This window comes from Papilio xuthus, unplaced genomic scaffold, assembly GCF_000836235.2.
Source record: "Papilio xuthus unplaced genomic scaffold, Pxut_1.1 DF828142.1, whole genome shotgun sequence".
Classification (NCBI taxonomy): Eukaryota; Metazoa; Arthropoda; class Insecta; order Lepidoptera; family Papilionidae; genus Papilio; species Papilio xuthus.
The window spans coordinates 1,219,318-1,246,429 of record NW_013530507.1 but is presented as its reverse complement, the minus strand read 5'-3'; the positions used below and the strand labels follow the sequence as shown (position 1 = coordinate 1,246,429).

Sequence of the window (27,112 nt, the reverse complement as noted above, 5' to 3'; positions counted from 1 at the left end):
GGTTCTATATATATTGGAATAGTCATACAAAAACACATCTTACTTCTTACTATCATATTGATATTATTATTTGTTATGTAAAAATTATTCTGGAAGAACACATAGGCTAATAATTAAATATTTATTATACCGTGCGGACAGAGTTGCAGGCAACAGCTAGTATGTTTTTAAACATAAACAAATATATATTATATGAAATATAATAGACACAGAATAAGAAACTAACTGCCTTAATATAACTTCACAAAAAATAAAATAAATGCTTCAATATCCACGGGACTCGAGAATTGAATTTTTTACTGCAACGCCATACCCTATCTAATGCTCTCGAATCTGCCGATACGTGCAAAGAAGTGATGGCCGATAACCTATTTGTAACCCGATCCCACATCTTAAGCGCTATCGACTCACCGAGAATATCAGAGAGTTCTTTATATCGTATCTACTTTATCAAAGTTTATTATGGTTCATCTTACTTCTTACTAATATTATAAATGCGAATGTTGAGATGGATAGATTGTTAGAAGGTATCTCCATGACTACTCAATGGATCACGATGTTTGGTATTGATGTAGAACATAGTTTGAAAGAACAAACACGCTACTGAAAGTTTATGTAATTAATATAATGAACGGTATCGTGGGCGAACGCTAGTGAGATATAAAGTTAACAAATATGAATTTGAAAAGATGGTTGGTATTTATTTAGTATAAGTTGCCAGTGTTATCCAATGTTACTAAATTTCTTGTTTAACTTAATAATAATGCCCAAACTTATACAACTGTTATTTCAATTTCAAATAATTTCAGTTCCCTATTTTAGTGATAATCGATGGGGGATGCCTACGTCCAGCAGTGGATAAATTTAGGCTGATTATGATGATGATGATTGTAGAACCAATACGACTTATGTATCGTCAAGAAAACATCGATTAAAAATAATTCATTGTTTACAATACTATATTACCTCATAAAAAGGCTTGAACACAGTTAAAGACAAAAAAAATGTAATTATTCCAATAAATTGAGATTGTAATACTTCTAAATAGTTGTAAAATGTATTTTACTAGCTATTCCCGCTAGAAATCTTAATGGGCATAAGCCAGAGCTATTTGGTGCGGAATGACGCTGCAAATTGGATCATTAAAAGCTTAAGCAGTCTTTTCAAAGTTTGATCGTGAAAAATGAGCGCAGCTCGTCTCAACTGATAACAGTTTAAGTATATAACTTTTTTTAAATTAAAGTAAAAACCTCAATCATCTTATCAAGTGAGCATCTCTATCAAATAGTTATTTGGTACTCAGAGTGCATGATGTCTGGTTATATCAATGGAGAGTAAGCAGATGACGTAGTGGTGCCATACCATAATTACACTGAAGACAGGATTAAAGTGGAAGCAATTCCGAATACCGTCTGATGTGTGTTTGCGCCTAAGGAAAAATTTTAATCCATTTTCCCTTACCCTTCTTGTAAGGACGGAATATAATTTTACGGAGGAGCAACCCGCATGGGGAGAGCCAATATCCTCGTTCTGAGTGTCTCTTCATCCGTCTATTAAAGGTAACCAATGCATCTCGATTTGCCGATGTCTATAGACAGCAGTTGCTTTACTGTTTCGGCGAAATCAGATGGCTGCTTACTTGTTTGCCACCTTAAATATTAAGAAAAATTTCTTCATGATTTAATATGAAAAATAATATAAATACACCGGAATGTATCAGATATTTCTCGCATCGGTTTTACGACGCGTTGCCTTTGACGTATGGAATGTACATTTTTTTCTCCGTCTATAAAGAATATGATGGACGGTATTTTAATAAACGGATTATGATACATTCCAATGTTATAATATGAGTCAAACTTTACGAAGTCAAGAAATAATGTAATTATGTTAAATTTCTTCATATACGTCATTAAAATAAATAAAAAATATTATTAAATTACTTTTTGCATTTTTTAAAGAAAAATATTAGCAGATTCTTTTTGTAAATTTACTAATATTTGTTTTACCATTCCAAACTAAGCTCTAGGCTTGTGCTAGGATATGGTTTACAACAATAGTCGAATGACGGGATTCGAACCCCCAACCTCGTGATCGGAAATCCGTACCCTTAACCATTAGGCTATTGACGCTTGAAACATTTCTTTTACATTTATAATGTTAGTATGTAGGAAGATATGGATTGCACCCACGATTCCGTCCACGCGAGATTAAAAACCAACTTAGTAACCTATGTGTTCTTCTAGGCTATGTTCTACATCTAAATTAAATTTCACCGAAATCCATGCCACCGTTCTGGACTTCTATCTTCTAACAAACATCCATCCATCCAAACATTCACATTTATAATACAAGATTTGAATAAAATTTCATAAAATAGTAAAAATTGTGTTAAAAATATAAAGCGCCGATAATCCGATGAATCTAGTGATGTTATCTCGTTGGCTTAATGTCCTGCTGTGACATTTGCGTAATGCAAGTTATTGAGTCATCAATCATTCGTCTCTGAGAGGCGGCGATCAATGAGATGAAAAATTAAGTGATAAAAACCTATTGCGGACGTTTCAACCTAATGAGGTTGTAAGTAAAAATAAATTTATTTTTAAACTATCTCATTTGACCTATGTACATCTTTGCGTTTTAAAAGTGATATCACATTTATGACCGATGACCTGGTCAAGGTTTCGGGAGTGCACTGGATGCGGGCGGTACAGGACCGAGCATTGTGGCAATCGATGGGGGAGGCCTACGTCCAGCAGTGGACAAATTTAGGCTGAGTATGATAATCACATTTATTGCTTTTCCTTCTCTCCTCCTCCATCCACCGTTTCCTTTTAAAGAAATGATAGAAACGTGAGGTGGATTTGATGTAAGAGTTTAAGAAAATCTTCATTCTACATACCCCCTTTGTTCTATGGTAGGCAACGCATAAGCAATTATTCTACTTGTATGTCTATGACCAACGAACACTTCGCCTTTTTAGCGAAAACATCTGACAGGTGGCTAAGTAAGTAATACAAAAGTTTGATATCGAGTATCTCTTGCATAAAAAAATATTTGTTATTAACATTTATATTTCTGTGTTTTTGTTTACTATTTAGTGGTAAAACACAAAAAGCATTTCTCGCACAAAAAGAACATTCATGCGAAAGAAGAATTTGAAGCCATCAAATCAGTGGTCAGAAATATCAATCGCTTGGAAAAGTTGACGTCGGACCGGCTAAGTCATAAATAAAGTAGATGAAAACTGTCCGTCCAACTACGACATCAAATATTTTGTAAATCTATGTACGAGGATATGCGGCTTATTGAATTTGAACGAAGCTTAGTACAAAATCATGTTAATAAAGTTCACATTTGTCTGACCATAAAGTATATAAAATTTGAATATGACATATAACAGTGGTAGAGCCCGCTTTAACATCTTCGCACGAATCGACCCGGCTCGCCCGGTGAAATACCACGACCACACAGAAGACAGGCGTGAAGTGGAAGCAATTCCGCGTTTCGTCTGATGAGTGTGCGTCCCGGAGGCCTAATTTAGTCCACTTTCCCTCTTCACCCCTTTTCTTATAAGGAAAGGATGGGAAGTGGAAGTGGACTTTCCGGATGAGAGGATGCATGGGAAGGGATATTTTCTTTCTGTGCATCCTCTCCTCCGTCGATTAAAGGTAGGCAACGCATAAGCAATTGCGTATGTCTATGGGCAACGGTCACTTCGCTATTTCAGCGATTACAGGTGGCCGCTCGCTAGTCACCTTATGATATAAAAAACAAAAAAAAATAGCGTAGCAGTGCATTATTATGATGACTAGTTAGCAACTAGCTGATGATGGAGATGGAAGGTGGCCATAGGAATTTCGCAATGAAATGACACAGTCTTTGAGTTTGGGCTCATTTAAACCGTCTTAACTAATAGTTCTTTAAAAAAAAAAACGTAATAAAAGCTCATTTAAAAAATATTTTAATTTAAATTATTATTTTTCAGAAAAAGTTCGGATGTAATTTGATTTATGAAAAGCTTCTTTGATGTGCAAAAGTTCTTATTTGATTTGTAAGATTTGTAAAAGTCCGAACTTAAATCTAAAGCTATAAAGATATCTTAACCTCTTTAACAAAATACAAAACTACGTATGTTACTACGTAATGTATTTTAAGGTTAGTCGTATAAAACTACTTATTTACTCATCAATCATACGACCCTTTGAACGCAGGAGCATTGCCTTCGCTTAATGCTTATGGTTGAATCTTAAATATACAAAGTATTAAGTACATAAAATATTTTTTAGCAAATAGAATCAACACACGAGTTCCGTCATCTGACGACACGACAGACCGCCAGGTTCCATCCACACCACATGGATGGCTGGCATTCCACAACGGTGCGATTCTCGAGCAATTTCTTGCTTCGTACAGCCTCGCTGTGGAACGGTCTGTCCACGGCGGTATTTCCAAACCAATACGACTTGGGGACCTTCAAGAAGCGAGCATACCATTTCCTTAAAGGCCGGCAACGCATCTGCATATGTCCATAGGTGTCGTTTATCACCTCGGTGATTCTGTTATAAAAAAAAAAAACATACGAAATATTCGATAAGTTTAAATCTTCTTGAACTGGGTTACAGATGAAAGCAGCTTTGAAAATTCTACAATTTTATTTACAAGTAATTTTCATGAATAAACAAAAGTCGCACAAGATAAAGCAGATCGTCAAAAAACCGAATAGATGTCAAAATATAATACTCTTATTAATATTATAAATGCGAAAATTTACATGGATGGATTTGGCATAGATGTAGAAAATAGTATAAAGAGTCGCATAGGCTACTAAGTAACTTTTTTAACACCGCGGCACACCGTGGCTGCAACCATGTTTAATATTTTTCAATATATTCGTTGAATTTAAAATTTTATAAACACTGTCACTTCTAGAAAATGAACATTCATATTTCAAGGGCCTCAACCGAAGCGTGGAAAGCAAGTACTAACGAAATAAAACTTTCTTTGAACGTCGCAATCAATGGCGAAAAGAAAATTGAGAAAGTTCTATTGGAATCGAACATTTTCTTTATCTTCAAAATTATTTCTTCTCTCTGAAAAAGGCTTCTAACAACTTTAAGATATCTGTCGTGATAGAAGGACGCGCTAAATGTTTGAAGAAACCCAATAAAAATGGGGTAAACAATTCCACGTAAAAACTAAACTTTTGAAATAATATGTTACATACATAAGAAACATTCTAATTTGTGTCAAACATTTTATGTGTACATAATATAATATACTCCTTAAGTTGTAAGGAAAACATACTAATTTAAGATGCGAAATGAGATGGACTTTGCAAGGCTTGGGACGTTTAGGAAGAGGAATACTATTTCTATACTTCTCCACTACTGTCAATATTATTTACTATTTAATGACATAAAACCAGCTGCGTTTTTATCAATAAGTTCTTTACATAATATGTTTTGTTTTTTTCGGTGGGCCTAGCACGAACATTTCTGACAAACACAATCGTATTGTCATCGACAGTATTTGTGTGAAGCAAAACCCTATTGAACGTCAACTACACCAAAATCTCATACTATTTTGACATCACTGACGTTCACGATTCGAAGGCACTTGTCGCAAATATTGCCTAACTTCAAATTCCAACGCAAAAGTTATCAAAAACAACTGAACACATTTACATCGCATACGTATGACACTGGAGAAATAAATTAGGAGCTTAAATAATACAAAAACAATTTTTCTTAGTCAAGATAGCCTACGTCTCGGACGATAAACAAAGTCTAGACCTGTTATCGCGTGCCTTAATGCTTCGCGACATTTGCGTAATCCAACTTATTGTGTCATTAATCATTCCATTCTTGAAAGTCTAAAGCTATCCTTGGATATCCAAATTCTGTTATATGTACCCAATCCATGAGCACAATCCATAACAGTTAATAAATAGAATATAAAAATGAATAAGATCCGTACTTCTGTATGATGACGTATGAATTTCTCTATTTATTTTCGATAATATTAGTCAATTTATCGTTGGTTGGTCTAAGGTCAATATCATTGTATAAAACAGAAATAACAGTGTATTTTAAACGAGGATTTTTGTCTTAGAAACCCACGGTTAGATACTCAATGTACATTGAATTATATTGAGAAAAATATTGATAATCATCTGATGAATAAGGATAATAATTGCGATCAGATGGGTTCAGAAACATCTGATTGTTTTATATATGTAACAAATAAATTTAATTTATAATAATATTGTTATCGTCAATATCAGGCGAACTTTATTAAGCTTCAATTATTATTGGGCCCTCTACAAAAGGTTCCTCAATCGAGTTTCACTCTCGAGCGAGCAATGAACAAAGTTAAAGGGCCCGATTCTACAAATACTTGGAAATATTTCTCTGAAAATTGTTGGACTGGATACTTCATACGAGTGGCTTCTTACCAGTTTCCGGTCATATTATGAAGTACCTATTGACTTTAAGACAAAATATTATAAAATAACTAGCTGTCGCCCACGACACCGTGTGCGCAGAATTAAAAAAAAATACTATTTAGTAGCCTATATGGTCTTAAAGACTATGTTTTACATGTAAGCCAAACTTCAGCAATATTCACTGAACCTTTCTGGAGATACCTTTAAGGAAAAATCCATGCATCCATCTAAACATTCTCATTTGTAATATATATTATATAATTAGTAATGCAATAAAGGGAACCCAGCTGTTAAAATACATTCGAATTCAAAAAGTAAGAGGTTTTAATTCGTTTTTGTGTGTGTGTGTGTGTGTGTGCGCGCGTAACTTATAATAAGTTTAAGTACTTACCTTTGATTTACTGTTTATTAGACTGGAATCTGTAAAGAAATAAAAATAATTTAGTATAATTTTTGAAATTTCATATATAAAGAAGGTCTATTGACGACATTTTAGTAAACAATAAAATATAGTTATCCCACTCATGCGGATTGAAGTAACAGAGACAACGATATGTTTATCTTTAGTTGTTTACGCAGTGAAAACTAACAGACTGGCTGGAAATAATCGTCACAGTAATACTTAAAGTGAAAACTTTTTACTCTTTTAAGGAAATTGTGCGAATCGATGAACGTGATTATTGAAAAAAAATAGTTATGAAATTACGTACGAATTTCGACCAATAGGCGACCTATTGATTATAAAAAGCATAAGAAATAAAAACAAATCATAAATTTAGTGTTCCCATCCATTTGTCGCGTTCTCTATGTATTAAAGTTTATTGTTTCGCCGACGCGAATGCAACAAACAATAAGTATATTGTGCAAAGATAAATGCACTGTCTAGGGATATGAAACGCTTTAAAGTAGAAACACTTTGAAATATTGCTACTGAAATTGGCTTTTATCGTATTTGAAAGAACTTAATTGCTTTTAATATTATTCAGGTTGAGATAATGGCATTCTAACATGAATTACGACTTTTGGGATATGTAGAAAATGTGAATAAATTTGCATATCAAGTTGCTTTTTTGTTTTATTGTTATTTGTTTATTATAAGAAGAAAAAAAAGGTTTTTTTATAAATCTTTTCTCTCATACCATTATCATATCTTACTAATATTATAAATGCTAAAGTTTAGATGGATGGTTGGATGTTTGTTTTATCTCCAGAATGGATGTTGCTGAAATTTGCCATACATATAGAACATAGCCTGGAAGTACACATAGATTACAATTTTATTTATTCCGCGCAGACGAAGTCATGCGACACAGCTAGTATTTTTATAAATATAAGTAATTGTGGCTTATGTACTCAAGACGGGTGTAAAGAGCTACTCTTAAGTACAAAGTAAAGATATTAGAAATAATATATTTATGAAAATGCGACAATATAAAATATTCTTTAATTTCTGAAAGTTTAATTTCTAATCTGAAAACGAGTTTTTTTCTTCAATCACGATTCTGAATGTTGCAGACATCTTGAACGTCAACTCGAGGGAGGTCGGGTTAATTTATTCCATGTCTCTTGACCCGTGCATTCGACGAACTTCCAATAACCTTGTTATGGTATTAGTAATATATTCCATTAAAAGTTTGTTCTAAATATAATATAAAAAAATAAACTTGATATGTTTGCATTTTTGTGTCGCTTCACTTTGTTTCGTTTCTGACAGTGAAAAAATGTAGTACGAAATGTATAAGAATTCAATGAAACATTTAAATTCGTTTCTCATTTGAAACTTATGTAGAATTTAACGATAGTAACAAATTAGGCATTATTCATGACTAGCTGTCGCCCGCGACTCCGCGCGGTATTAAAAAATCTCAATAAGTAGTCTATTTGGTCTTCCTGAGTATGTTCTACATCTATGCCACATTTCAGCGATATCTGTTGAACCGTTTCGGGGATACCTTCAAACAAACAAACATTCGTCCATCCATCTGAATATTCGTAAGTTAATTCGTAATTTATAATTTTAGTAAGATGTCCAGAATACCGATAGACAAGTGCTGATAACCTAAATCATTTTGCAATAAATTAAAAACCTTCTATAGAATAGAATATATAGAAGAATAATACTTCCATCTGAGCCATTTAGCTGGCAGTACTTCAAGCTTAGATCGGGTTACACAGAACTATTCAAGTTACTTTGTCCTTGCTTCGCCAGGGCACAGAAAAAAGTTTTCATCGAAATGGATTGTTTAAAAATGATTAAAGATGGATTCTTGGAAATGTTGATCTCGGATTTAAATCAAAGTAAGCTTGTTTTTGTGAAAGAGAAAAAAAAAATGGAAATGAATTCTTAGAAGCTTTCAATTTTCATATAAAATGATAGAATTACGATCTTAAGATTTTTCATACGTTTTGATATAAATTTAAATAAAAGAGTTTTTTTAGAACTTCTAAGAAGGATTTATCCCAGTCATTATTTAACATTTTTTCTCTAAGTTAAGTGATATTTTTAGTAAGATTTATTCCAAACTCTATTACTGGAATCAACATCTTCGCACGACAATTCGTGCGAAGATGTTGATTACAGATTAAAACGGGCATATGCCCGGCTCGCCCGGTGAAATACCACGACCACACAGAAGACAGGCGTGAAGTAGAAGCAATTCCGCGTTTCGTCTGATGAGTGTGCGTTTTGGAGGCCTAATGTAGTCCTCTTTCCTTTCCCACCCTTTTTCTTATAAGGAAAGGATGGGAAGTGGACTTTCCGGATGAGAGGATGCATGAAAATGTTTTCTTTCTGTGCATCCTCTCCTCCGTCGATTAAAGGTAGGCAACGCATATGCAATTGCGTATGTCTATGGGCAACGGTCACTTCGCTATTTCAGCGATTTCAGGTGGCCGCTCGCTCGTTTGCCACCTTATGATAATTCATTCATCTTCCAAACTACGACATATCGGCTTTGGATCTAAATAACATAATTCAGGTAGCTATGAAAAACAAAACTATTGCTGGCAATTGAAACGTTTTCCTTGTAATAGAAGACTATCGAACTGTATGATTTATGAAAGTTCATTAATTACATGGTTTTGACCTGCTTCTATTACTTATTTTACTATTTGTGTCTATTAATGTAATAGTATATAAAATATTCTTATATTTTTACTTGCTTATATGCATAGACAAGACTAGAGCGTCGGTGGCTTAGGGGTCAAGCACTTGACTTGCAATCTGCAGGTCCTGGGTTCGAAATCCGCCATGTACCTATGTGTTTTTCGATTGCCGATTTACATATGTACATTTATCTAACGTTCTTACGGTGAAGGAAAAGATCGTGATGTAACCTGCACATATCTGAGAAGAAATTCAACGATATGTGTGAAGTCAACCAACCCGCACTTGGCCAGCGTGGTTGACTATGGCCTAATCACCCTTAACTTAGGGTAGGCTCCGAGCCCTTCGGTGGGGACGTATAGTGAGCTTATGATGATGATGATGATGATGATATGCAAAGACATGGATTACTTTAAGACGACGAGACAAGTATTACGTTTACGCTAAAATATCTTGGCAGATTAAGGTAATAATTTCTCATTAGAGGGCCGCGTGTAATTTTGTTACAACGTCTTTGTAGCGACCTGGCCACGAACTTTACCCTTTTCTAAAGGCTGCAACCATTAGACGAATCGTGAAATTCTTATGAAATAACTACATGTCGGTGTACTCATAAGGGTAGCTCATTTACTAAGAAAATATAAATAGTTACTATAATGAAGTACCAATGTATGTGCCAATTGATTGACACTCGTGTTTTAAATATTTTTTTACATCACAAGGTGGCAAACGAGCGAGCAGCCACCTGAAATCGCTGAAATAGCGAAGTGACCGTTGCCCATAGACATACGCAATTGCATATGCGTTGCCTACCTTTAATCCACGGAGGAGAGGATGCACAGAAAGGAAATATTTTCCCTATTATACAATAATGTGAATGAATATGTTTAAAACAGAATTAGCAGAAAATTCAATAATAATTGTAGAGAAGATTTAGCTTAACGTTAATAAGTATCTAAATATCTAACCGTAGGTTTCTAAGACCAAAATCTTTGTCCAATATGTTGTATACAGAAACTAGTCTAAGAAACCTAAGTAAGATACAAGAATGGACAATGTTAGAAATTAGATAACATGCAATAAACTGATTGCTAATACATAAGCCTGTGGTAATAGAACTTTGTGGAGAGCACTAATATGTATGACAAAGAGTCTGACAAAACTACATTCCCCTTAACTACCGACTTGATTACTTCGGTCTTTGGTTATGACATGCTCCTAAATGAGTTGCCGGCCAAATGATCACATAATTCCTTTGCAGACCACGATAAATACACTTGTATTAGTTGTAACCGCATTCCACTCGACAGAGTACCTAAATACGTGTTACTACGTGACCAATTAACTTATTTCTTTTGTTTTTCGATCGTTATCAAGCTTTCGTACTAATATTATAAATGCGAATGTGTATATGGATGTTTATTAAAAGGTATCCGAGAACGGCTGCGTGGATCTCGATGAAATTTAACATAGAACATAGCCTGGAAATACAAATAGGTTAATAATCTTTTTTATTTCGGGCAAACGGATTCGCGGGCGGCAGCAATCTAACTAATATAATAAATGAAAAAAAAATGGCTATATGAATGGATGTTTCATACAAGGTATATTTATAACGGTAAAACATAATCTGGAAGAACATATAGGCTACAAATTAAGGTCTTTTAATCATATGCGGACGGAGTCGCGGGCGACAGCTAGTTTTTGTATAAAAATAATGTTACTATAAATTGTTTAAATATGTTGGGGTATATTTAAGTGTTTACTTGAAGCTAACGGTAGTGTCCGATAAGAAAAATGAAGCTTGTATATTGTAGTGAATGTCCAAAACGTGACCCAACGTGGTTTACTCGTAATAGAAAGTGTTTCCGATATCATTATTCAACGGGTTAGTTATTTTATAAGCTATATTTTTAGTGTTACGACACCTAATTGTAATATGAATTTGTTGTAATATAGATATGAGTCGATGTATTTAAAAGAGACTTTCATGTTAACAAATGAAAGGTAAATCCCGTACGAGAATAGACTTAGGTCGTAAAAGTTAAGTTTCAAAGTAAGAGTCATAAAATTGGGGAATCTGCTCTCTGTCATAAAACTGGTATTATTTCCGAATAACTCTTGGCTTATAGAAATAGGTCATGGCTTCTGACACCTTTTCAATATGATGATACCTTTTCAATCTAAGGTCTACGCTGATTCGATTTTTTAACCGATTAACAGGAGGACGGGTTTTTTTGTGACCACTTGGAGCCTATCGATTTTGATTCGATTTATATTACATTCCCAATGTCATATAGTTACAACTAGTAGAGTTTAGTTTTTTTTTAAATATTTTTAATTAATATTATTGTGACTTAAATTTATATGTAGTGTCTTATTTCAATAGTGTAAAAGTATTAGTAAAACTAACATAAAAAGGTGATAAAATATGTGCGCTTGAATAACGTGAAATCAGTGATACATGGAAACGTTTTTTATTCATGATACATTCGGCTTCAGGCCAAGATGTGTGTGCCCCAGAGATATTTACCAAGTTTTATACGCAATCCCCGGGCAAATTTGTAAAGTTGCTAGCGTCAGTTTGGGTAAACCGGGAAAAGTTTATTTCGTTAGCCATTGCTGTCAGATACTCATTACGGCGTTTGTCTACTGATATACGTGGAAACTTTTTACAGAAGTTTCCCACTTTCATCATAAAAAAAAAATACTGGAAGAAGAAAATAGTTTATTAAAGAACCAAAAATGTTAACTGGCTGAACACAGCACGCAACACAAGCATGAAATAAAAAAAAACAAAACGTATAAAGTAAATAATAGTGATGAAGTCATCATTATCGGCTCACTATACGACCCCACTGAGGACCTCTACCTTAAGTCAGGGGTGACTAGGTGATAGTCAATCGCTGGCCTAGTGGGTTCGGTTGCTTTCAGAAATATCTTTACAACGAAATATTTAATGTATTTTCAATTATAAGCTAAAACCTAGGTTATTTTCCTTTTTGAAAAATATTAAAAAGTTTTTGTAAGTGTAAAAACAAATGACAATCTTTTAGATTATACACAATATCGTTTATCCAAGTTTATGTTGCGATTATCAATATTGTTGGCATTGCTCTATGTCAGGGGTGGCCAACTATATCAGAGACCTAATACACCAGCGATCTACTGTTTACTGACGATCTACCAATTACAAACTTTATGAAATCTTTTATGAAACAGCATAATACACAATTATATTATATTCTTTACTTTATAAAAAGAGAAATCCTAAAATTACAATTATTCTTAATAAATACTTACTTATATTAGTGTGAGCATTACATTTTCCGCTAACTTGTGTTTTACGTATTTATATTTTTTGCATATGATCGACTGGGTTGGTCACCCCTGGATAACAAACTTAACAACATGTTACTGTCTCTTTCATTCTCTTTAAATAAAGTTAGATAGAGTAAATACATTTTGGATAGTTGATTGGAAAGTGGACACCTACGGTTTGCTATGCCTTACTTCTTTACCACAATGCCTTGCACGGATACCATAAGTAACTCGCTACTACATAGCGTTTAATTAAGTGATTGGTCGTAAACTTACTTCCTCGCCGCATTCAGGTTAATTGAACTTAAGCATACAAACACTAGGGTAATTAGTTAACTTATCCCGTACTTTCACAATTACTTAAGGAAATAATTAAAACAAATGCTTACTTGACCATGTGCCCTTACGCTATGTTTTGCTAATATTTTACTGAATTAATAGTAACAATCTTGTAACTTAAACTTCGTACTAAGTGTACCTTTGTTAATAATAATAGCATCGTCTAAGACATCGTGCCCCTACAGAAAAGAAAAGATCCTGTAGAAAGCACTAACTCATTTTTCTAGCGATAACTGTGACAGCTGACTAGGCCGCAGCTATTCGGCCTTTCTAGGTATATACGTCTAACACACTGAACGTTATCCATTCTTCTTAAACATACTCAGATCAATAATATATACTATGACATACCAGCAATAAATATAACCCTAGTAATAATAAATAAGAGACGCTGGTGGGTGAGCCGAATATCATCGGAGAAGGAAGAGCTCACAGACTCCGATGGGACCACCTCATGAGGATGGAGGAAGATCGAAAGGCCAAAGCAGCATATCTCGGCACCCCGACTGGCCGCCGACCCATCGGTCGTCGGCCAGTCTGCGGGAGCTACAAGCGATGGACTGGCAGGAGAAGGCGCAAGACAGGCGACTTTGGCGATCTCTTGTGACGGAGGCCAAGACCCACTTTGGGTCGATACGCCAGCGGAGTAAATAAAAATAAATAAAATTCCATTGAACAAATTATCAAAAAACATGATGCAATAAGAAATTAAATTGATGCATATAGTATAGAGTTTCATTTTGCGTCGCAAACATCCGAGTGTTATCATTGGGTTTTACCATTTATTTATACCGTGCCCTTTAGAATGTTGTTTTCACAATAACTTATAAGTCATATGTTTCAAATAGCATCTGTTTATTCATTTATAAAGTAATGACATTGAATATAGATAGCTACAAAAGTAAAGGAAGACCAAAGAAAGTATGGATTGATTGTGTGTAAGAGGATATGTGTAAGAAGGGGATGAATTCAGATAGAGATGTACCCTGTAGGGATAAGGGTAGGTTGTTGATGAAATTAATAAATTCATGTTAAGTTTTTTTGGGTATTAGAAAATATTACAACAAAATTGCGACGCATCTGCGGTTTCACCGCTGTTGATGTCACCGCTCATTTGCCTATTATAAAATAAATAAGTCGTCTAGTTAGGCTATCTTTCTATTGACTTATTTACCATTAGTTTATATGAACAATATCTCTGTATAAAACATATCGCCATTCCTGTTGTATAGTATCTTCGACAAAATGGAGATAACAATATGTTTTAAAATTTTTGGTCTCAACAACCCACTGTAAGTATAATAAGTCAATTTAGTATTAATTTAGGTTACTTCCTATATTTCCTATTAAAATATTCGTTACCTTTACATAATAAGAATAAACAGTTATATTATAATTACGAATTGTTTTTCGGAAGGATTGATTAAAATTGTTTTGTCCCGTCTTCGACAAATGGCGTAACGAAATTTACCCCGAAGTTAATAATCATGTCGATTTATTTTCTTCTCACAGAATTTATTCAACTAAATACATCAAGGACATTTCAGCTTGATGATTTACTTTATATTTGTCGAATTTGCGATTGTTATTTGGTCAAAATTATTACGATATTACCGTATTTGTAAGATAAAATTTTGTTTTTTTTTTAAATTTGAATATTAGTAAACGAGATCAATGGCTATGCATACGCGTAATTTAATAACGCCTATGCAGTAGAGTTTGTGTGAACGATAACTGTTTCCGGTATTGAACAAAAATATATGGAGTGCACTTTCACATTAATTAATTTGTATTGTTTTTCTTTATTTTATTTCTAAACTTTTTAATTAACATTGCTTTTTACCATGTATTTGTAGATTGTAGTATACTTTTAGTACCGAAGTCTCAGCATTTATTGTGATTTTTTTTAAAACACCCAAAGATATTTACAACAACGATGTTAATTTAATTGCAAAAGATTTTCTTAGTAGATTTTTCGAGTATTTTAACTTAAAATTGTAGTTTAAAAAGTAAACAGCAATATTATTTTACTTGATGGCAACTCCATTCGTTTCTTATTCTCCATCATGACAAACAAAGAATGACCATCTCTTATCTTTCGAATCCTACATCCATTGAACTGACTCAGTGATGGCACAATTGTACACTAAAATGGTACATTCATACTAAAACTTAAGTTATAAAGTGTAAACGTTCGCGTTTCAAAATGGTCCACAAATTATTAAAATGTAAGCAAACATACATTTTATATTATATTTTAAGTGCAAATTTGTGTAAATTTTGATGTGTTAAAAAAATAAGTCGCTTATGAGATACATATTAAAATTGACGTCAAAGTGAATCGCTTTTATTGTGACGCTAAAAGTTTATACAAGTTAATTTTAATTGAGAAGCATATTATAGAAAGTCTGAAAGATATTCCATGTAAAATAAGAAATAATATGAATTAAACAATTAAATAAAGAGAGTAAATGTGGTTTGCAAAAGATATAAGTGAAAACAAAGAAAGCATTGACTGCGTGAAAGAGGTTTCGTATGAGTTGCGAGCATTTACATACCTTGCCCACCATGACTGCGGATAAGTGTACACATATTATTGGAATCTACTAAATTATTGAAACTAATGATCTATATTGTGTTAGGAAGAAAATACGACACTGTGCCAGTGTATCAGCGCAACACTAACCTTATTATAATGTCAACGTTTATGTCCCCTCTCTAATCAATCGGACACTTGGTAACGGAAGCCCGCCATTTGCGCCAAAGGATTCTAAATAATAACGTTTAAAAATTGATAATTTCAATTACTTATATCTCGTTTAATAATGTGGTTAATAGAGTGATGTTATAAATTAATTGTGTTTGTTTCAGATTTTGCCTGTCTCGTCTTCATCATACCTTCAGTTGTTTCTACAAATTCCTGCACTGTTGAAGATTACGTGGATGGTTGTAGATATACAGTTGTGTGTGTAAATTATTCAGGAACATCAGCAATATATTCTTGCAGTTCAGAACCGCATATTATATTCAAAATAAAAGGTTCAAGAAGTGAAACTCTAACTGCAAGTTTCTTTGGTGCAACTAACTTTGACTCGAGAGTACGTGAAATTAAAGCCATAGACAATGTTTGGAACACTATAGAATCATACGCATTTAAATATTACACTAAAAGTGTAAACGTTGATATATCATGTAATCACATCAAAGTAATTAAAAGTGATACGTTTAAAAATTTTGGCTATCTAAATTATTTGAATATATCTAACAATGAAATCGAAAGTTTGTCTCCTAATTCTTTAGCTCCAAGTTCTAGTCCAGATTCTGTACTGTTAATGCTGGACTTATCTTATAATTTGCTTAATAATTTAGAATATGGCGTTTTCAATAATTTTCCATCTCTAAGTACTTTATATTTGCAAAATAATAAAATACAAAATATATCAGATGATAGTTTTGCTACGTTGAAAAATTTAAAACAATTATATTTGCAACATAATGATATTGAAATATTAAACATGATGTTAATAAATTTGAAGTCTTTAAAAGAATTAGACATGTCTTTTAATAAGGTTAAGAAAATTTCCGGGTACGAAGTAAACCGTTTGATTGCATTGGAGAAATTGAACATGTCTTATAATTCTATAGAAACGATTGAGTCTAATTGTTTTAATCAGGCACCTTCCTTGATTAGCATAGATCTTAGTCATAATAGAATACTGTCAGTAATCGATGCGAAAATGTTTGACAGTAATATACATCTTCAATATTTTGATGCAAGTTATAACCAGATTAAAACAATTGAAGACGATTCGTTTAAAAATTGTAATCTAACATATTTTAATTTTGAACAAAATGTCCTTTCTGGGAATATTACGAACTCTACATTTACAGGATTTAATTTTGTTACACATTTAAATTTGAACAAACAAAATGTTACTGGCTTAAATGCAAAAGCTTTTTCTACTCTGAACATATTGATGTCTTTAAATTTAAGTTCTAATAATATTCAATATATTGATAAAGAGAGCTTTCAAAATTCTTTGAGCTTACAAATTTTAGATTTATCGTATAATTATATACCAAATTTAGATTTTGTTAATGGAACTCTATTTAATTTAACCCATTTATATTTAAGTAACAACAAAATTGTTTGCCTACAAGAAAATTTGTTTAAAAATCATGACCAAATTATAAAATTAGACTTATCGATGAATAAAATTATAGAAATACAACAAAATTCACTACCTTTATTAAATTTACAATATTTAAATATAACAGGAAATAATCTTGTTGGGACAATTGAAAAAAACACTTTTAGTCCTGCGAAATTCTTAAGATATTTGGATTTAAGTAATTTTAAAATAAATAAAATAGACGATATGGCTTTAGTTGATCTTCCAGTTTTAGCTCGTATGAATCTATCATTAAATAACATTGAATATATAGCTCCTAATAATTTTTATGGTTTGGACAATTTGTACAGTTTGGATATTTCTCATAATAATTTGAGTAAAATCAATCTATTTAATACTACATTAACAAATTTAAAAGCTGTATATTTACAAAATAATAATCTTAAGAAACTATCAAATTCATTATCAAATGCGAAAAATATAATTTATCTTGATTTATCATTTAATAATATATCTGATTTAAGTGATACAGATTTTGAAAGTTTCTCCAATTTACGTGTATTACATTTGGCTTATAATAACATTAAATTATTTAACGTTCCACAAATCAATGCTTTATCAAATATAACTGTTATTAATCTGTCACATAATAACATTTCAAATGTTAATTTAAAATATTTCAAAGAATTAAGAAGTATAGATTTAAGCAGCAATAAAATATTATATATAAATAACACATTTTTCAAGAACGTTGACAATTTAATGTCAATAGATTTAAGTAATAATAATATTATAAATTTACCACCGGGTACATTTAATAATATGAAAATATTAAAATCCCTAAACTTATCAAGTAACCATTTGAATAAATTACGCTACGGTAGCTTACAAGGATTGCATAAGACAGAAGTATTAGATTTATCAAGAAATAATATTTTCGATTTCGATGTTAACGTGTTCCATGAATGTAATGATTTAATAAAACTTATAATAGACTACAATGAGATAACTTCTGTAGATGTTGATAGTCTCACACATACTTTGTCTAATTTAAGAGTTCTAAGTTTAGGTGGTAATCCACTTCAATGCAAAGAAATTGTAAGAAATATGAAATTGAGTGTGACAAGATTACTGCAAGTTACATCTATTGATAAAGTTTATCATGAAGACAATGTGTACGGTATAAAATGTGGGGATGTAAAATTTGAAACGACTACTGCTATACCTAAAATTGACGACCGCATGCAAAATTCTTCTTTATCTAAAATTGTTTTGATTTGGTGCGCAGTATTGTCAATATTGATTATTGCTATGTGTGCAACAATATTTATATATAGAAATAGAAAATATAATATGTCCAGGTTGCATTTAAGACATTCTATAGAAATAAACGGTTCAGAATGTCCGAATGATTTGTTAAGTTAGTTTTAAAAATATATAAAGTCAGATTTAACTTTGAATAAAAAATTAAAAACTTTAAAGTTCTATGATTTCATCATCAGCTCACTATATGTCCCCACTAAAGGTCTCGGAGCCTACCTTAAGTTAGGGGTGACTAGGCCATAGTCAACCACGCTGGCCCAGTGCGGGTTGGTTGACTTCACACATATCTTTGAATCTCTTCTCAGATATGTACAGGTTGCATTACAATGTGTTCCTTCACAGTAATAACGTCGAATACATATGTAAATCGAAAAACACATTGATACATGGCAGGATTCGAAACAGGACCTGCAGATTGCAAGTCAAGTGCTTAACCCTTGGGCCACCGACGGTCTACCACTTCTCTCTTCTCTACCTCTTTGCTCTTCTTTGATTTACTATTTATTAAATAACTATTGGCTGCAACACACCACTGAATGCAAGATTCCTTTTTTGAATTTCTATATAAAATGTATTCTACGAAAAGAGTTACATCTAAACTAGAACCCTTGAAAGATATAACTCTTTTCGACGTATTAGTCAAATATTAAGACGTGCAGCGGGATGAATACATGGTGGAGTAACAATTACAACAAGTATGTGAAAAGGTTATATTTACGGTTATATGTGTGTTTATTTATTACATATAAAGTTAACTCATAATGAGGTAAATTGGTATCAAGGGTATGAATATATTAGATGAAAATACTACGTGTAAAGGTTCTATGATAATTCAGAAGGTTTATGCGCGTTAGCATAGCGTTGAGTACGTACATACATAAGTTATATTTAACTTTAAAACCTTTGAGGATACAAATAGGGTAATATAACAATATATGAACCTTATTTAAATTACAAATTTTGTAAGTACTAAAAGTCCTGGCGGAATTTAAAAAAATTGAAAGTAGCCTAAGTGTTCCTAAGTACTAAAGTTTGGATATATCTATGTATTTTAAGACATTATTAATTAGAATCCTTTGACGCGAATAACGCTCTTTCGTTACAAAGTATCAGAATGATTAGTGAGGGGACATAAACGTCGACATTGTAGTAAGGCTAGTGTTGTGCCAGTACACTGGCATAATGTCGTATTTTCTTCCTAACAATATGTATGGATGAGATGTTTGTTAGAAAGTATCTCCGGAACATCTGCATGGACCTCGATAAAATTTGTCATAGAAATAGAGCATAGCCTGAACACATAAGATACTTATATTTTCTTTAATTCCACCCGGAGAGAGTCGCAGGCAAAAGCTAGTAGTCTACTAAATATTATTAATCAATTTTAACAATTGAGTGAATATTCGCGACTGTATTCACGAGACAATACTCCTGATTTACTATTTACACAATCCTATCTATATTTTACCAGCTATATCCTGTTTGCTTCATATCGAGTCAACTGATAAAGGATAATGGACTCAATAACTAATTGAATAAAGCATAATATTGTATGTTTGTTCTGGAAACATATGGAATATAGTCGAGTAATTTCGAAGATGTTTACTGATATCATATGATTGGAACAAAATTGTTATAGATTTGATTTGATTGGATTATAATGAAGTGGATATTTGTTTAGTTATTTTTATGAAAATAATTGCTGAATAACCTGATTAATAGAAATGAATTAAAAGGTTATACAAGTTATATTAATAACTATTTAATCTATATTAATATGTGAGAATCATAATAAACATAGACAAACAGAAGAAAAGAAAAAACAAAAACATCGTAAGAAAATACAAGCACTTGATTATTTTTTAGGTTTGGAGAATCGGACTAAGCAAAAATCCGTTGTTAGCAGTGGTAGAGCCCGCTTTAACATCTTCGCGCGAATGCTCGCCCGGTGAAATACCACGACCACACAGAAGACAGGCGTGAAGTGGAAGCAATACCGCGTTTCGTCTGATGAGTGTGCGTCCCGGAGGCCTAATTTAGTCCACTTTCCCTTCCCACCCTTTTTCTCATAAGGAAAGGATGGGAAGTGGAAGTGGACTTTCCGGATCAGAGGATGCATGGAAGGGGAAAATGTTTTCATTCTGTGCATCCTCTCCTCCGTCGATTAAAGGTCGGCAACGCATATGCAATAGCGTATGTCTATGGGCAACGGCCATTTCGCTATTTCAGTGTTACCAGGTGGCCGCTCGCTCGTTTGCCACCTTATGATATAAAACAAATATGATATAAAACTGTGTCGAATTATTACTCCCACAAAACGAGCACACAAGTTCACTTCTTGACAGAGGTGAATATGCGTGCTAGACAGGTCCAGTTATTTAAAACTCAAAGTTTCTAGGTTTCAAAATTAGACAAGTTACGATCGATTTTGTAGATGTGTTCGAAAATCAAAATAGAGTCGTCAGAAATATCGTTGATGTTTTTAGTCCGAGTGATTCAACTTGGGTTGGTCTGTTGGGAGTCAACTTTGATGTTATAAAGTCTGAAAGTAAACTGCGCACTTCAAAGCTGGGTCCTGTTGTTGAAAATCTGATAACAGCTGCTGTTTGAATAACAGATGAACTTTATCCAAGCTGTACCGAAATTAATCGAGTAAATTCAAGCGTAGTACATTTAGCTTCGGAATATATAGTGAGTAACGAGTATGTATCTCTTAGAAAGAATGTTAAAATTAATTTTATCATGGGATTTGGAATATCTCATTGAAAACAGTTGAGAATCAATTAAGATTATAATTCCAAAGATTCTCTCAACTTTGATTCCAAACTTTAAGAACATTGTTTCGAACAGACTTTAATATAAAGAGGGCATCTTTAACTTTCAAAGTACTTTATATAGATATTCATAGCATTATGACGTCACTGTTGGGCTGTTTAATAATTGAAGAAAATGAAACTATTAGTAATATCTCTTTCCTGCTTTTTGCGTCGTTCTTCATTCATGTAGTTGTTGTCCACTCTTCTTGACTTATTTCTTACGATGTCACTTTTTTGAAACGTCCTTTGCAAGGTGGATGGCATTATGCATTAAGGTATGAGTAATTTTTATTTAAAATATAACGCAAATTGTTTCTCTTATGTCATATAAAAAAAGATAAGTTAAAATTGGCAAAGCATCCACAACAAAATGCACAAAGCGTAAACAATTCCTTTGTGCCAGTGAACTGAAAACGTGTGTATTTGTGGTATCTTCTTGATGAGAAGTTACTGAGAGGTTTAGCGAATCAAAGTAGGTCAGTCCGCTGGGAGGCTGCGATCGCTCAAAGTCTGAAAGTACGCAGACTGTACACGTCAAAGTTGAAACTTGAACACGAGAATTTGATAACAGTTACGGTTGAGGAATAGATCAACTGTTACAAAGTTTTGAGTTTATTAATTACAAAGATAGCGAGTATAATAAGCGGTAATCTTTACCTAAATATTATGTAGTTTTAGAAATTATTAATTAGAATCCTTTGGCGTGAATGGCACGCTTTCATTACAAAGTCCAGTGTCAGAATCAGTGAGGGGACATAAACGTCAATATTTTTATAAGTGTTGTGCAAGTACACCGGCACAGTGTCGGATTTTCTTCCTAACAGTAGTTAAAATACTTAATTTAATATATCTAACTTCGGAAAAAGATAATCATGTTAAGGCGCAATTTCATTAGTCGTTAACTCAGTCTAACGATTGAGTTATATTTGGTTATAAGGAAGTCTCAACTGCGGCCACTTTGGCATGCGTGAACAGGAAATTTCTTGCACGACGTATGCGCTAAGGACTAATGGTACTACCTCCTTACGTTTGTGGACGTTTGTTTCGTCTTTCACAGTTTTCATATCGTTATCATGTTCTAAATATATCATATCATAATATGTCTTTTGATGACAGTTTGCTGTAGTATATACGATCTTAAGTTGGCAGCGAATTTGACTGGACAGTCAGCACAAATATGTATACATTTGCAAAGATTCAAAAACCTTTATTCGTATTCTAATTTAAAAATATGTATGCTTGTATCTATCTGTATGGTTTTAAATTACATGCTATCGACGAATACGTGCATAAGTATTCCTAAAATAGAAGTCATGTACAAGTTTCTGAAGGTTATTAAATGTATACATATTTAGGCAGCTAAGTGTACATAAAGAAGAACACGAAACAGTAACAAAAGATATATTATTATACTTACTTTTGTTTCTGTTTCGTGTTATTCTTTTTGTACAGTCAGCTGCATAAATTAATTATATTTATCAGTATTTATTGTTTGGCATAAAAATGTTTGTTTTGCTTACATTAGTTTGATATAGTAGATTATTCGGAACAGGTATACATTTGAGGGCTAATACGATTACCAGGCTTGTCTTTGAAACGGCCGGGGCAAAGTATTCACGTGACTCGAATTCTCAATATGTAAATACGCGTAGTGTCCCGACAACATGTTTCTAAGTAGACGAGGATGGAATTTCGAAATTAGATTTGGCCAACGATACTACACAAAATTTGCGGAAACATGAAAACATCGGAATATTTGGGCAAATTCGTTTAGTAAACTGTTTGCTGAGTAAACTGACCTGCGAGATGTTGGACGTATCAGTTACACGAGATATACTTTATTCGTATAAAAATAATTGTATTTAAGTAGGCAGTTTCACTTTCAGTGTACACAGATATTGAAACATTCTTTTTAAAACAGAAAACAAATGACAGTCATAAAAAGAGAACAGTGATTCCATGTTCAAAATATAAACAGAAGACAGTCGTGAATTGGAAGGAATACCGCGTTTCTTCTGATACGTCTGCATACCTGCGTAATTTTAGTTCTATTTCCTTTTCCACCCTTTTCTTATGAGAGAAGGATAGGAAGGGAAGTGGATTTGATGGAAAAGAGACAGTATTCATTTTCTGTGTGTCCCTCCTCCGTCATCTGAAATTGCGGATGAAGATAAGATGCTAAGTCTCTTCTCAAATAGCTATAACGCATATTCATAAATAATGAACGGGATAATTCACCAGTGGTTACCCAAAGTAAAAATAGGCGAAATAGAGTCGTTTGCAAAGATTTGTTGTTTGTGTACTACTATCATTAATCATACGGGAAACAAACGTGATCGTAATAAACTCTAAGAATACATGCTTCATTCGCTTGACCGACTTTTTGAATATTTGTATGAAAAATTCGGTCATTGTCCTCTTATATATTTTAATAAAGATATCACGCTTCGATGGATTTCATGTATCCGGGCATCTTGTATCAATGTGAATCGATTTTTATATTCTTTACTTAGTCAAAACATAATCTTATGGTCACAGCGGCATTCAATCACATCATTCAAAAATAGATTAAAATCAGTGCTTATCGAAATGAATCTGTAATCGTATGAAGATTTTTTTTCAGTGAATTTTTTTTTAAATCTCTCTTTGACCTGTAACTTAAACATTACCAATAATTATTGTATTATATTGGTGAAGGAAAACATTATTATATGATAAAAACTACATATATTTGAGAATAATTTCAAAGATTTGTCTGAAGTCAATGAAACCTTATTGGGCCAGTTGACTAAGGCCTTATCACACCCAAGATTAGTTTGAGTCCCTCAGTGAAAAAGGTGACGACGATTAAAAAACAACTGACATGCTCTCACGCATGAAGAAGCGCCATCTATTGTCTGAATTTTAAAACATTTTTTTTTAATTTCCAATTAAAACTAAATACTGTTTTAGAATAAACCCGATAAAATCGGAATAAAAAAAATTGTATGAAAAGTCATGACGATAAATAATCAAACTTGTTTTTTACTATTTTTTATAAATAGATTAGTTGTGTTATATTGTCATATTGTAATAATAATTTAAAATTAACGTTACTTCAGGATTAATAAGGGAAGATCTTACAATAAATTAAAAGTTAATTATACCGTCACCTTGGATACCGTTTGGACTGAAATTAATATTCCCAGAAATTCTTATTTCATTTTTACCTTTCATCTTATTGTAAACAGGACACAATAGGATAAAGGATATTTATTAAATAAATAGCTCAAAAGACTTCTTCGAAATTAACTCTTTCATAAATAATTTTGTAATTAAAAAATATTTTTACCTCTGAAAAGCTTTTGACTTTTTTAACCTTAAAAAATATTACTTATAAGTCTTAGAACTTAGTATTTAGAAATAAAAGACAATCAAAATGTAACGTAACCGTGAAACAATGAAAAAAAAAAACGTATTAATTTAAAACTTATCCCCCTCGAGGTTTACGAACGACACCGTAATCTGATTTGTAATTCAGAACAAATTAACTACTTCTTTAATTTTTAATATGAAAAATGTAATAGGATTTTTTGATTAGAATATTTGATCGCCATTTCTTTGAAGCTGTCAATTTCAGATGTAATATTATCTACAATATCAGATTCATAGTAATATTATAAATGCGTAGGTTTAGATGGATGTTTGTTTGACGGTATCTCCGGAACGGATTGCGACTGAATTTGGCATAAATATAGAACATATTCTGCAAGAAAACATATGCTGCTAATTATGTTTTTATTAAATCCGGAAGGAGTTGCGGGCGATCGCTAGTATTATATAAATATTAAGTATATAGTTTAAAAAATTCTAACATATATTTGCTTAAGTAAGAAATGTTGCTGGTTATTTTCCATAAAAAAGCACTTCATCATCAGCTCACTATACGTCCCCACCGAGGGGTTCAGAGCCTACCCTAAGTTAGGGTGACTAGGCCATAGTCAACCACGCTGGCCAAGTGCGGGTTGGTTGACTTGACACATATCTTTGAATTTCTTCTCAGATATGTGCAGGTTGCATCCCGATGTTTTCCTTCACCATAAGATCGTCGGATAAATGTACATATGTAAATCGAAAATCGAATGTTCGTACATGGCGGGATTCGAACCCAGGACCTGCAGATTGCAAGTCAAGTGGTTGACCCCTGAGCCTCCGACGCTCTAAAAAAGAGCACTTACAAAGAAAAAAAACGTATACAAATGCATATACGAAAAGACTACGTAGACAAAAAAAGAAAGATTTTTTTACCGTGTGCAATTTTCGTGTTAACTTTTTTTCATGCTCGCTTTTGTTTACACTTAAACAAACATGAGGAAATCGGTAAAAAATTGCTTTCACATAGCTGTTATTAGTCAATATCATCCATCAACAAACAGGGGAATGATGTGTACCTTTCATAGTACATCACGTGTTTTGATTTTTTTTTATAAGAGAAGGGAGCAAACGAGCAGCGGTTACAGCGAGGTGTTCATCGAAGCCTATGTACATCAGCAATACCGTACAATAAGATGCGTTGTCGGCCTTTGAGATGGCGATACGATCGCTTCTTGAAGGACCCTAATACCACCAAGGACATACTATTCCATACTACTTTTCCTAACATTTTCTTCGCATAAAAGAGCATCGGAGACGCAGTGGTCAAATAACTTGTTTAGTTATTTTTAAGAAATTCCAAGACGTGATCAATCAATGCACATATGGTCATCTAAGGCCTTTTTTATGTTGAATTGTCGCCCACGACTCCGTCTGAAAGGAATTAAAAAATTAAAATTAATAGCCTATGTGTTCTTGATTATGTTCTATATGTATGCCAAATTTCATCGAGATCTATTCAACCTTTTTGGAGATACATTGAAATAAACATTCATCCCTCCATCTAAATATTCGCATTTATAGTACCTACTCACCCCTAACCGCGACGTATTTAATTCATTCATCTTAGCAAAAATAATAAATGCGCATCTATCTTTTCTTTACTGGTATAAAGTTTGGAGACGCCTCTACGAGTCAAAGTAATAAGCCACAAACTTCTTTATTTGTTTCCATTATAAAAACAAAACTATTTTATACTACGACCTATAATTCTTGCAAATTGGCTTATAAGCACCGTATATAAAGCTCTTTATGACTTTCATAAAATATTCAAAATATTGAGGTCGAAGCGGTTAACAAAATTCGCTCAGTACACGGTACTAAATTAAAGCTTTTAAGCCATAATTATGTCATGTACGGAGTTTTATCACATATTCCCGTATGCACAACCTTTATCTATTCACATAGAAGTTATAATAATTATTAATTCATATCTGCTTATTTAGCTTGAATAAATGTATCTTTTTGAGGTTTATATACGAAAGATACAGCGGTTGCCCGTGACTTCGTTAGCGCAGAATTTTTAAAATGTGGCCTATAATCTGCCCGCGTGCATCGGTTCAGCAGTTCAGGGTCTCGCTAATCTTACCAGGAACAAAGGAAGCCTTGTGGACAGACATACAAGCTGACAAAAAATACAATATCCACGAAAAGTGAATTCTTAAACAAAAATTATATCGAAATTGTTTTTCCCTCTCATCTTTTCCATACATCT

The 27,112-nt window shown here is 32.9% G+C and overlaps 2 protein-coding genes across 3 annotated transcripts in view; one reads left to right on the top strand and one right to left on the bottom strand.

Annotated features, from left to right (window-relative positions):
• The window catches only part of LOC106114290 (hemicentin-2), a 220,266-nt gene that overhangs the window by 88,967 nt on the left and 104,187 nt on the right, over nt 1-27,112 (bottom strand). Inside the window, exons 1-2 of one of the 2 annotated variants that reach the window (XM_013307428.1) lie at nt 15,773-15,882; nt 6,840-6,868 (exon numbers count right to left, since the gene is read on the bottom strand). In XM_013307428.1, coding sequence (XP_013162882.1) covers nt 6,840-6,868; nt 15,773-15,806 — 63 coding nt within the window. In that variant the 5' untranslated portion in view covers nt 15,807-15,882. Of the gene's footprint in view, nt 1-6,839; nt 6,869-15,772; nt 15,883-27,112 lie in introns of those variants that run through there. The other variant, XM_013307429.1, reaches the window with a different exon arrangement.
• On the top strand, nt 15,356-18,808 carry LOC106114286 (chaoptin). Its single transcript, XM_013307420.1, has 2 exons — nt 15,356-15,442; nt 16,086-18,808. Exons 1-2 carry the CDS (start codon nt 15,421-15,423, stop codon nt 18,770-18,772), a joined length of 2,709 nt encoding a protein of 902 aa, XP_013162874.1. The 5' UTR covers nt 15,356-15,420; the 3' UTR covers nt 18,773-18,808.

Bases quoted from the DNA above. Each gene is read 5' to 3' on its own strand.
- LOC106114286 (XM_013307420.1), top strand. From the start codon at position 15,421: ATGGTCCACAAATTATTAAAAT. The intron at 15,443-16,085 runs GTAAGCAAACAT...TGTTTGTTTCAG, and splicing joins GGTCCACAAATTATTAAAAT to ATTTTGCCTGTCTCGTCTTC.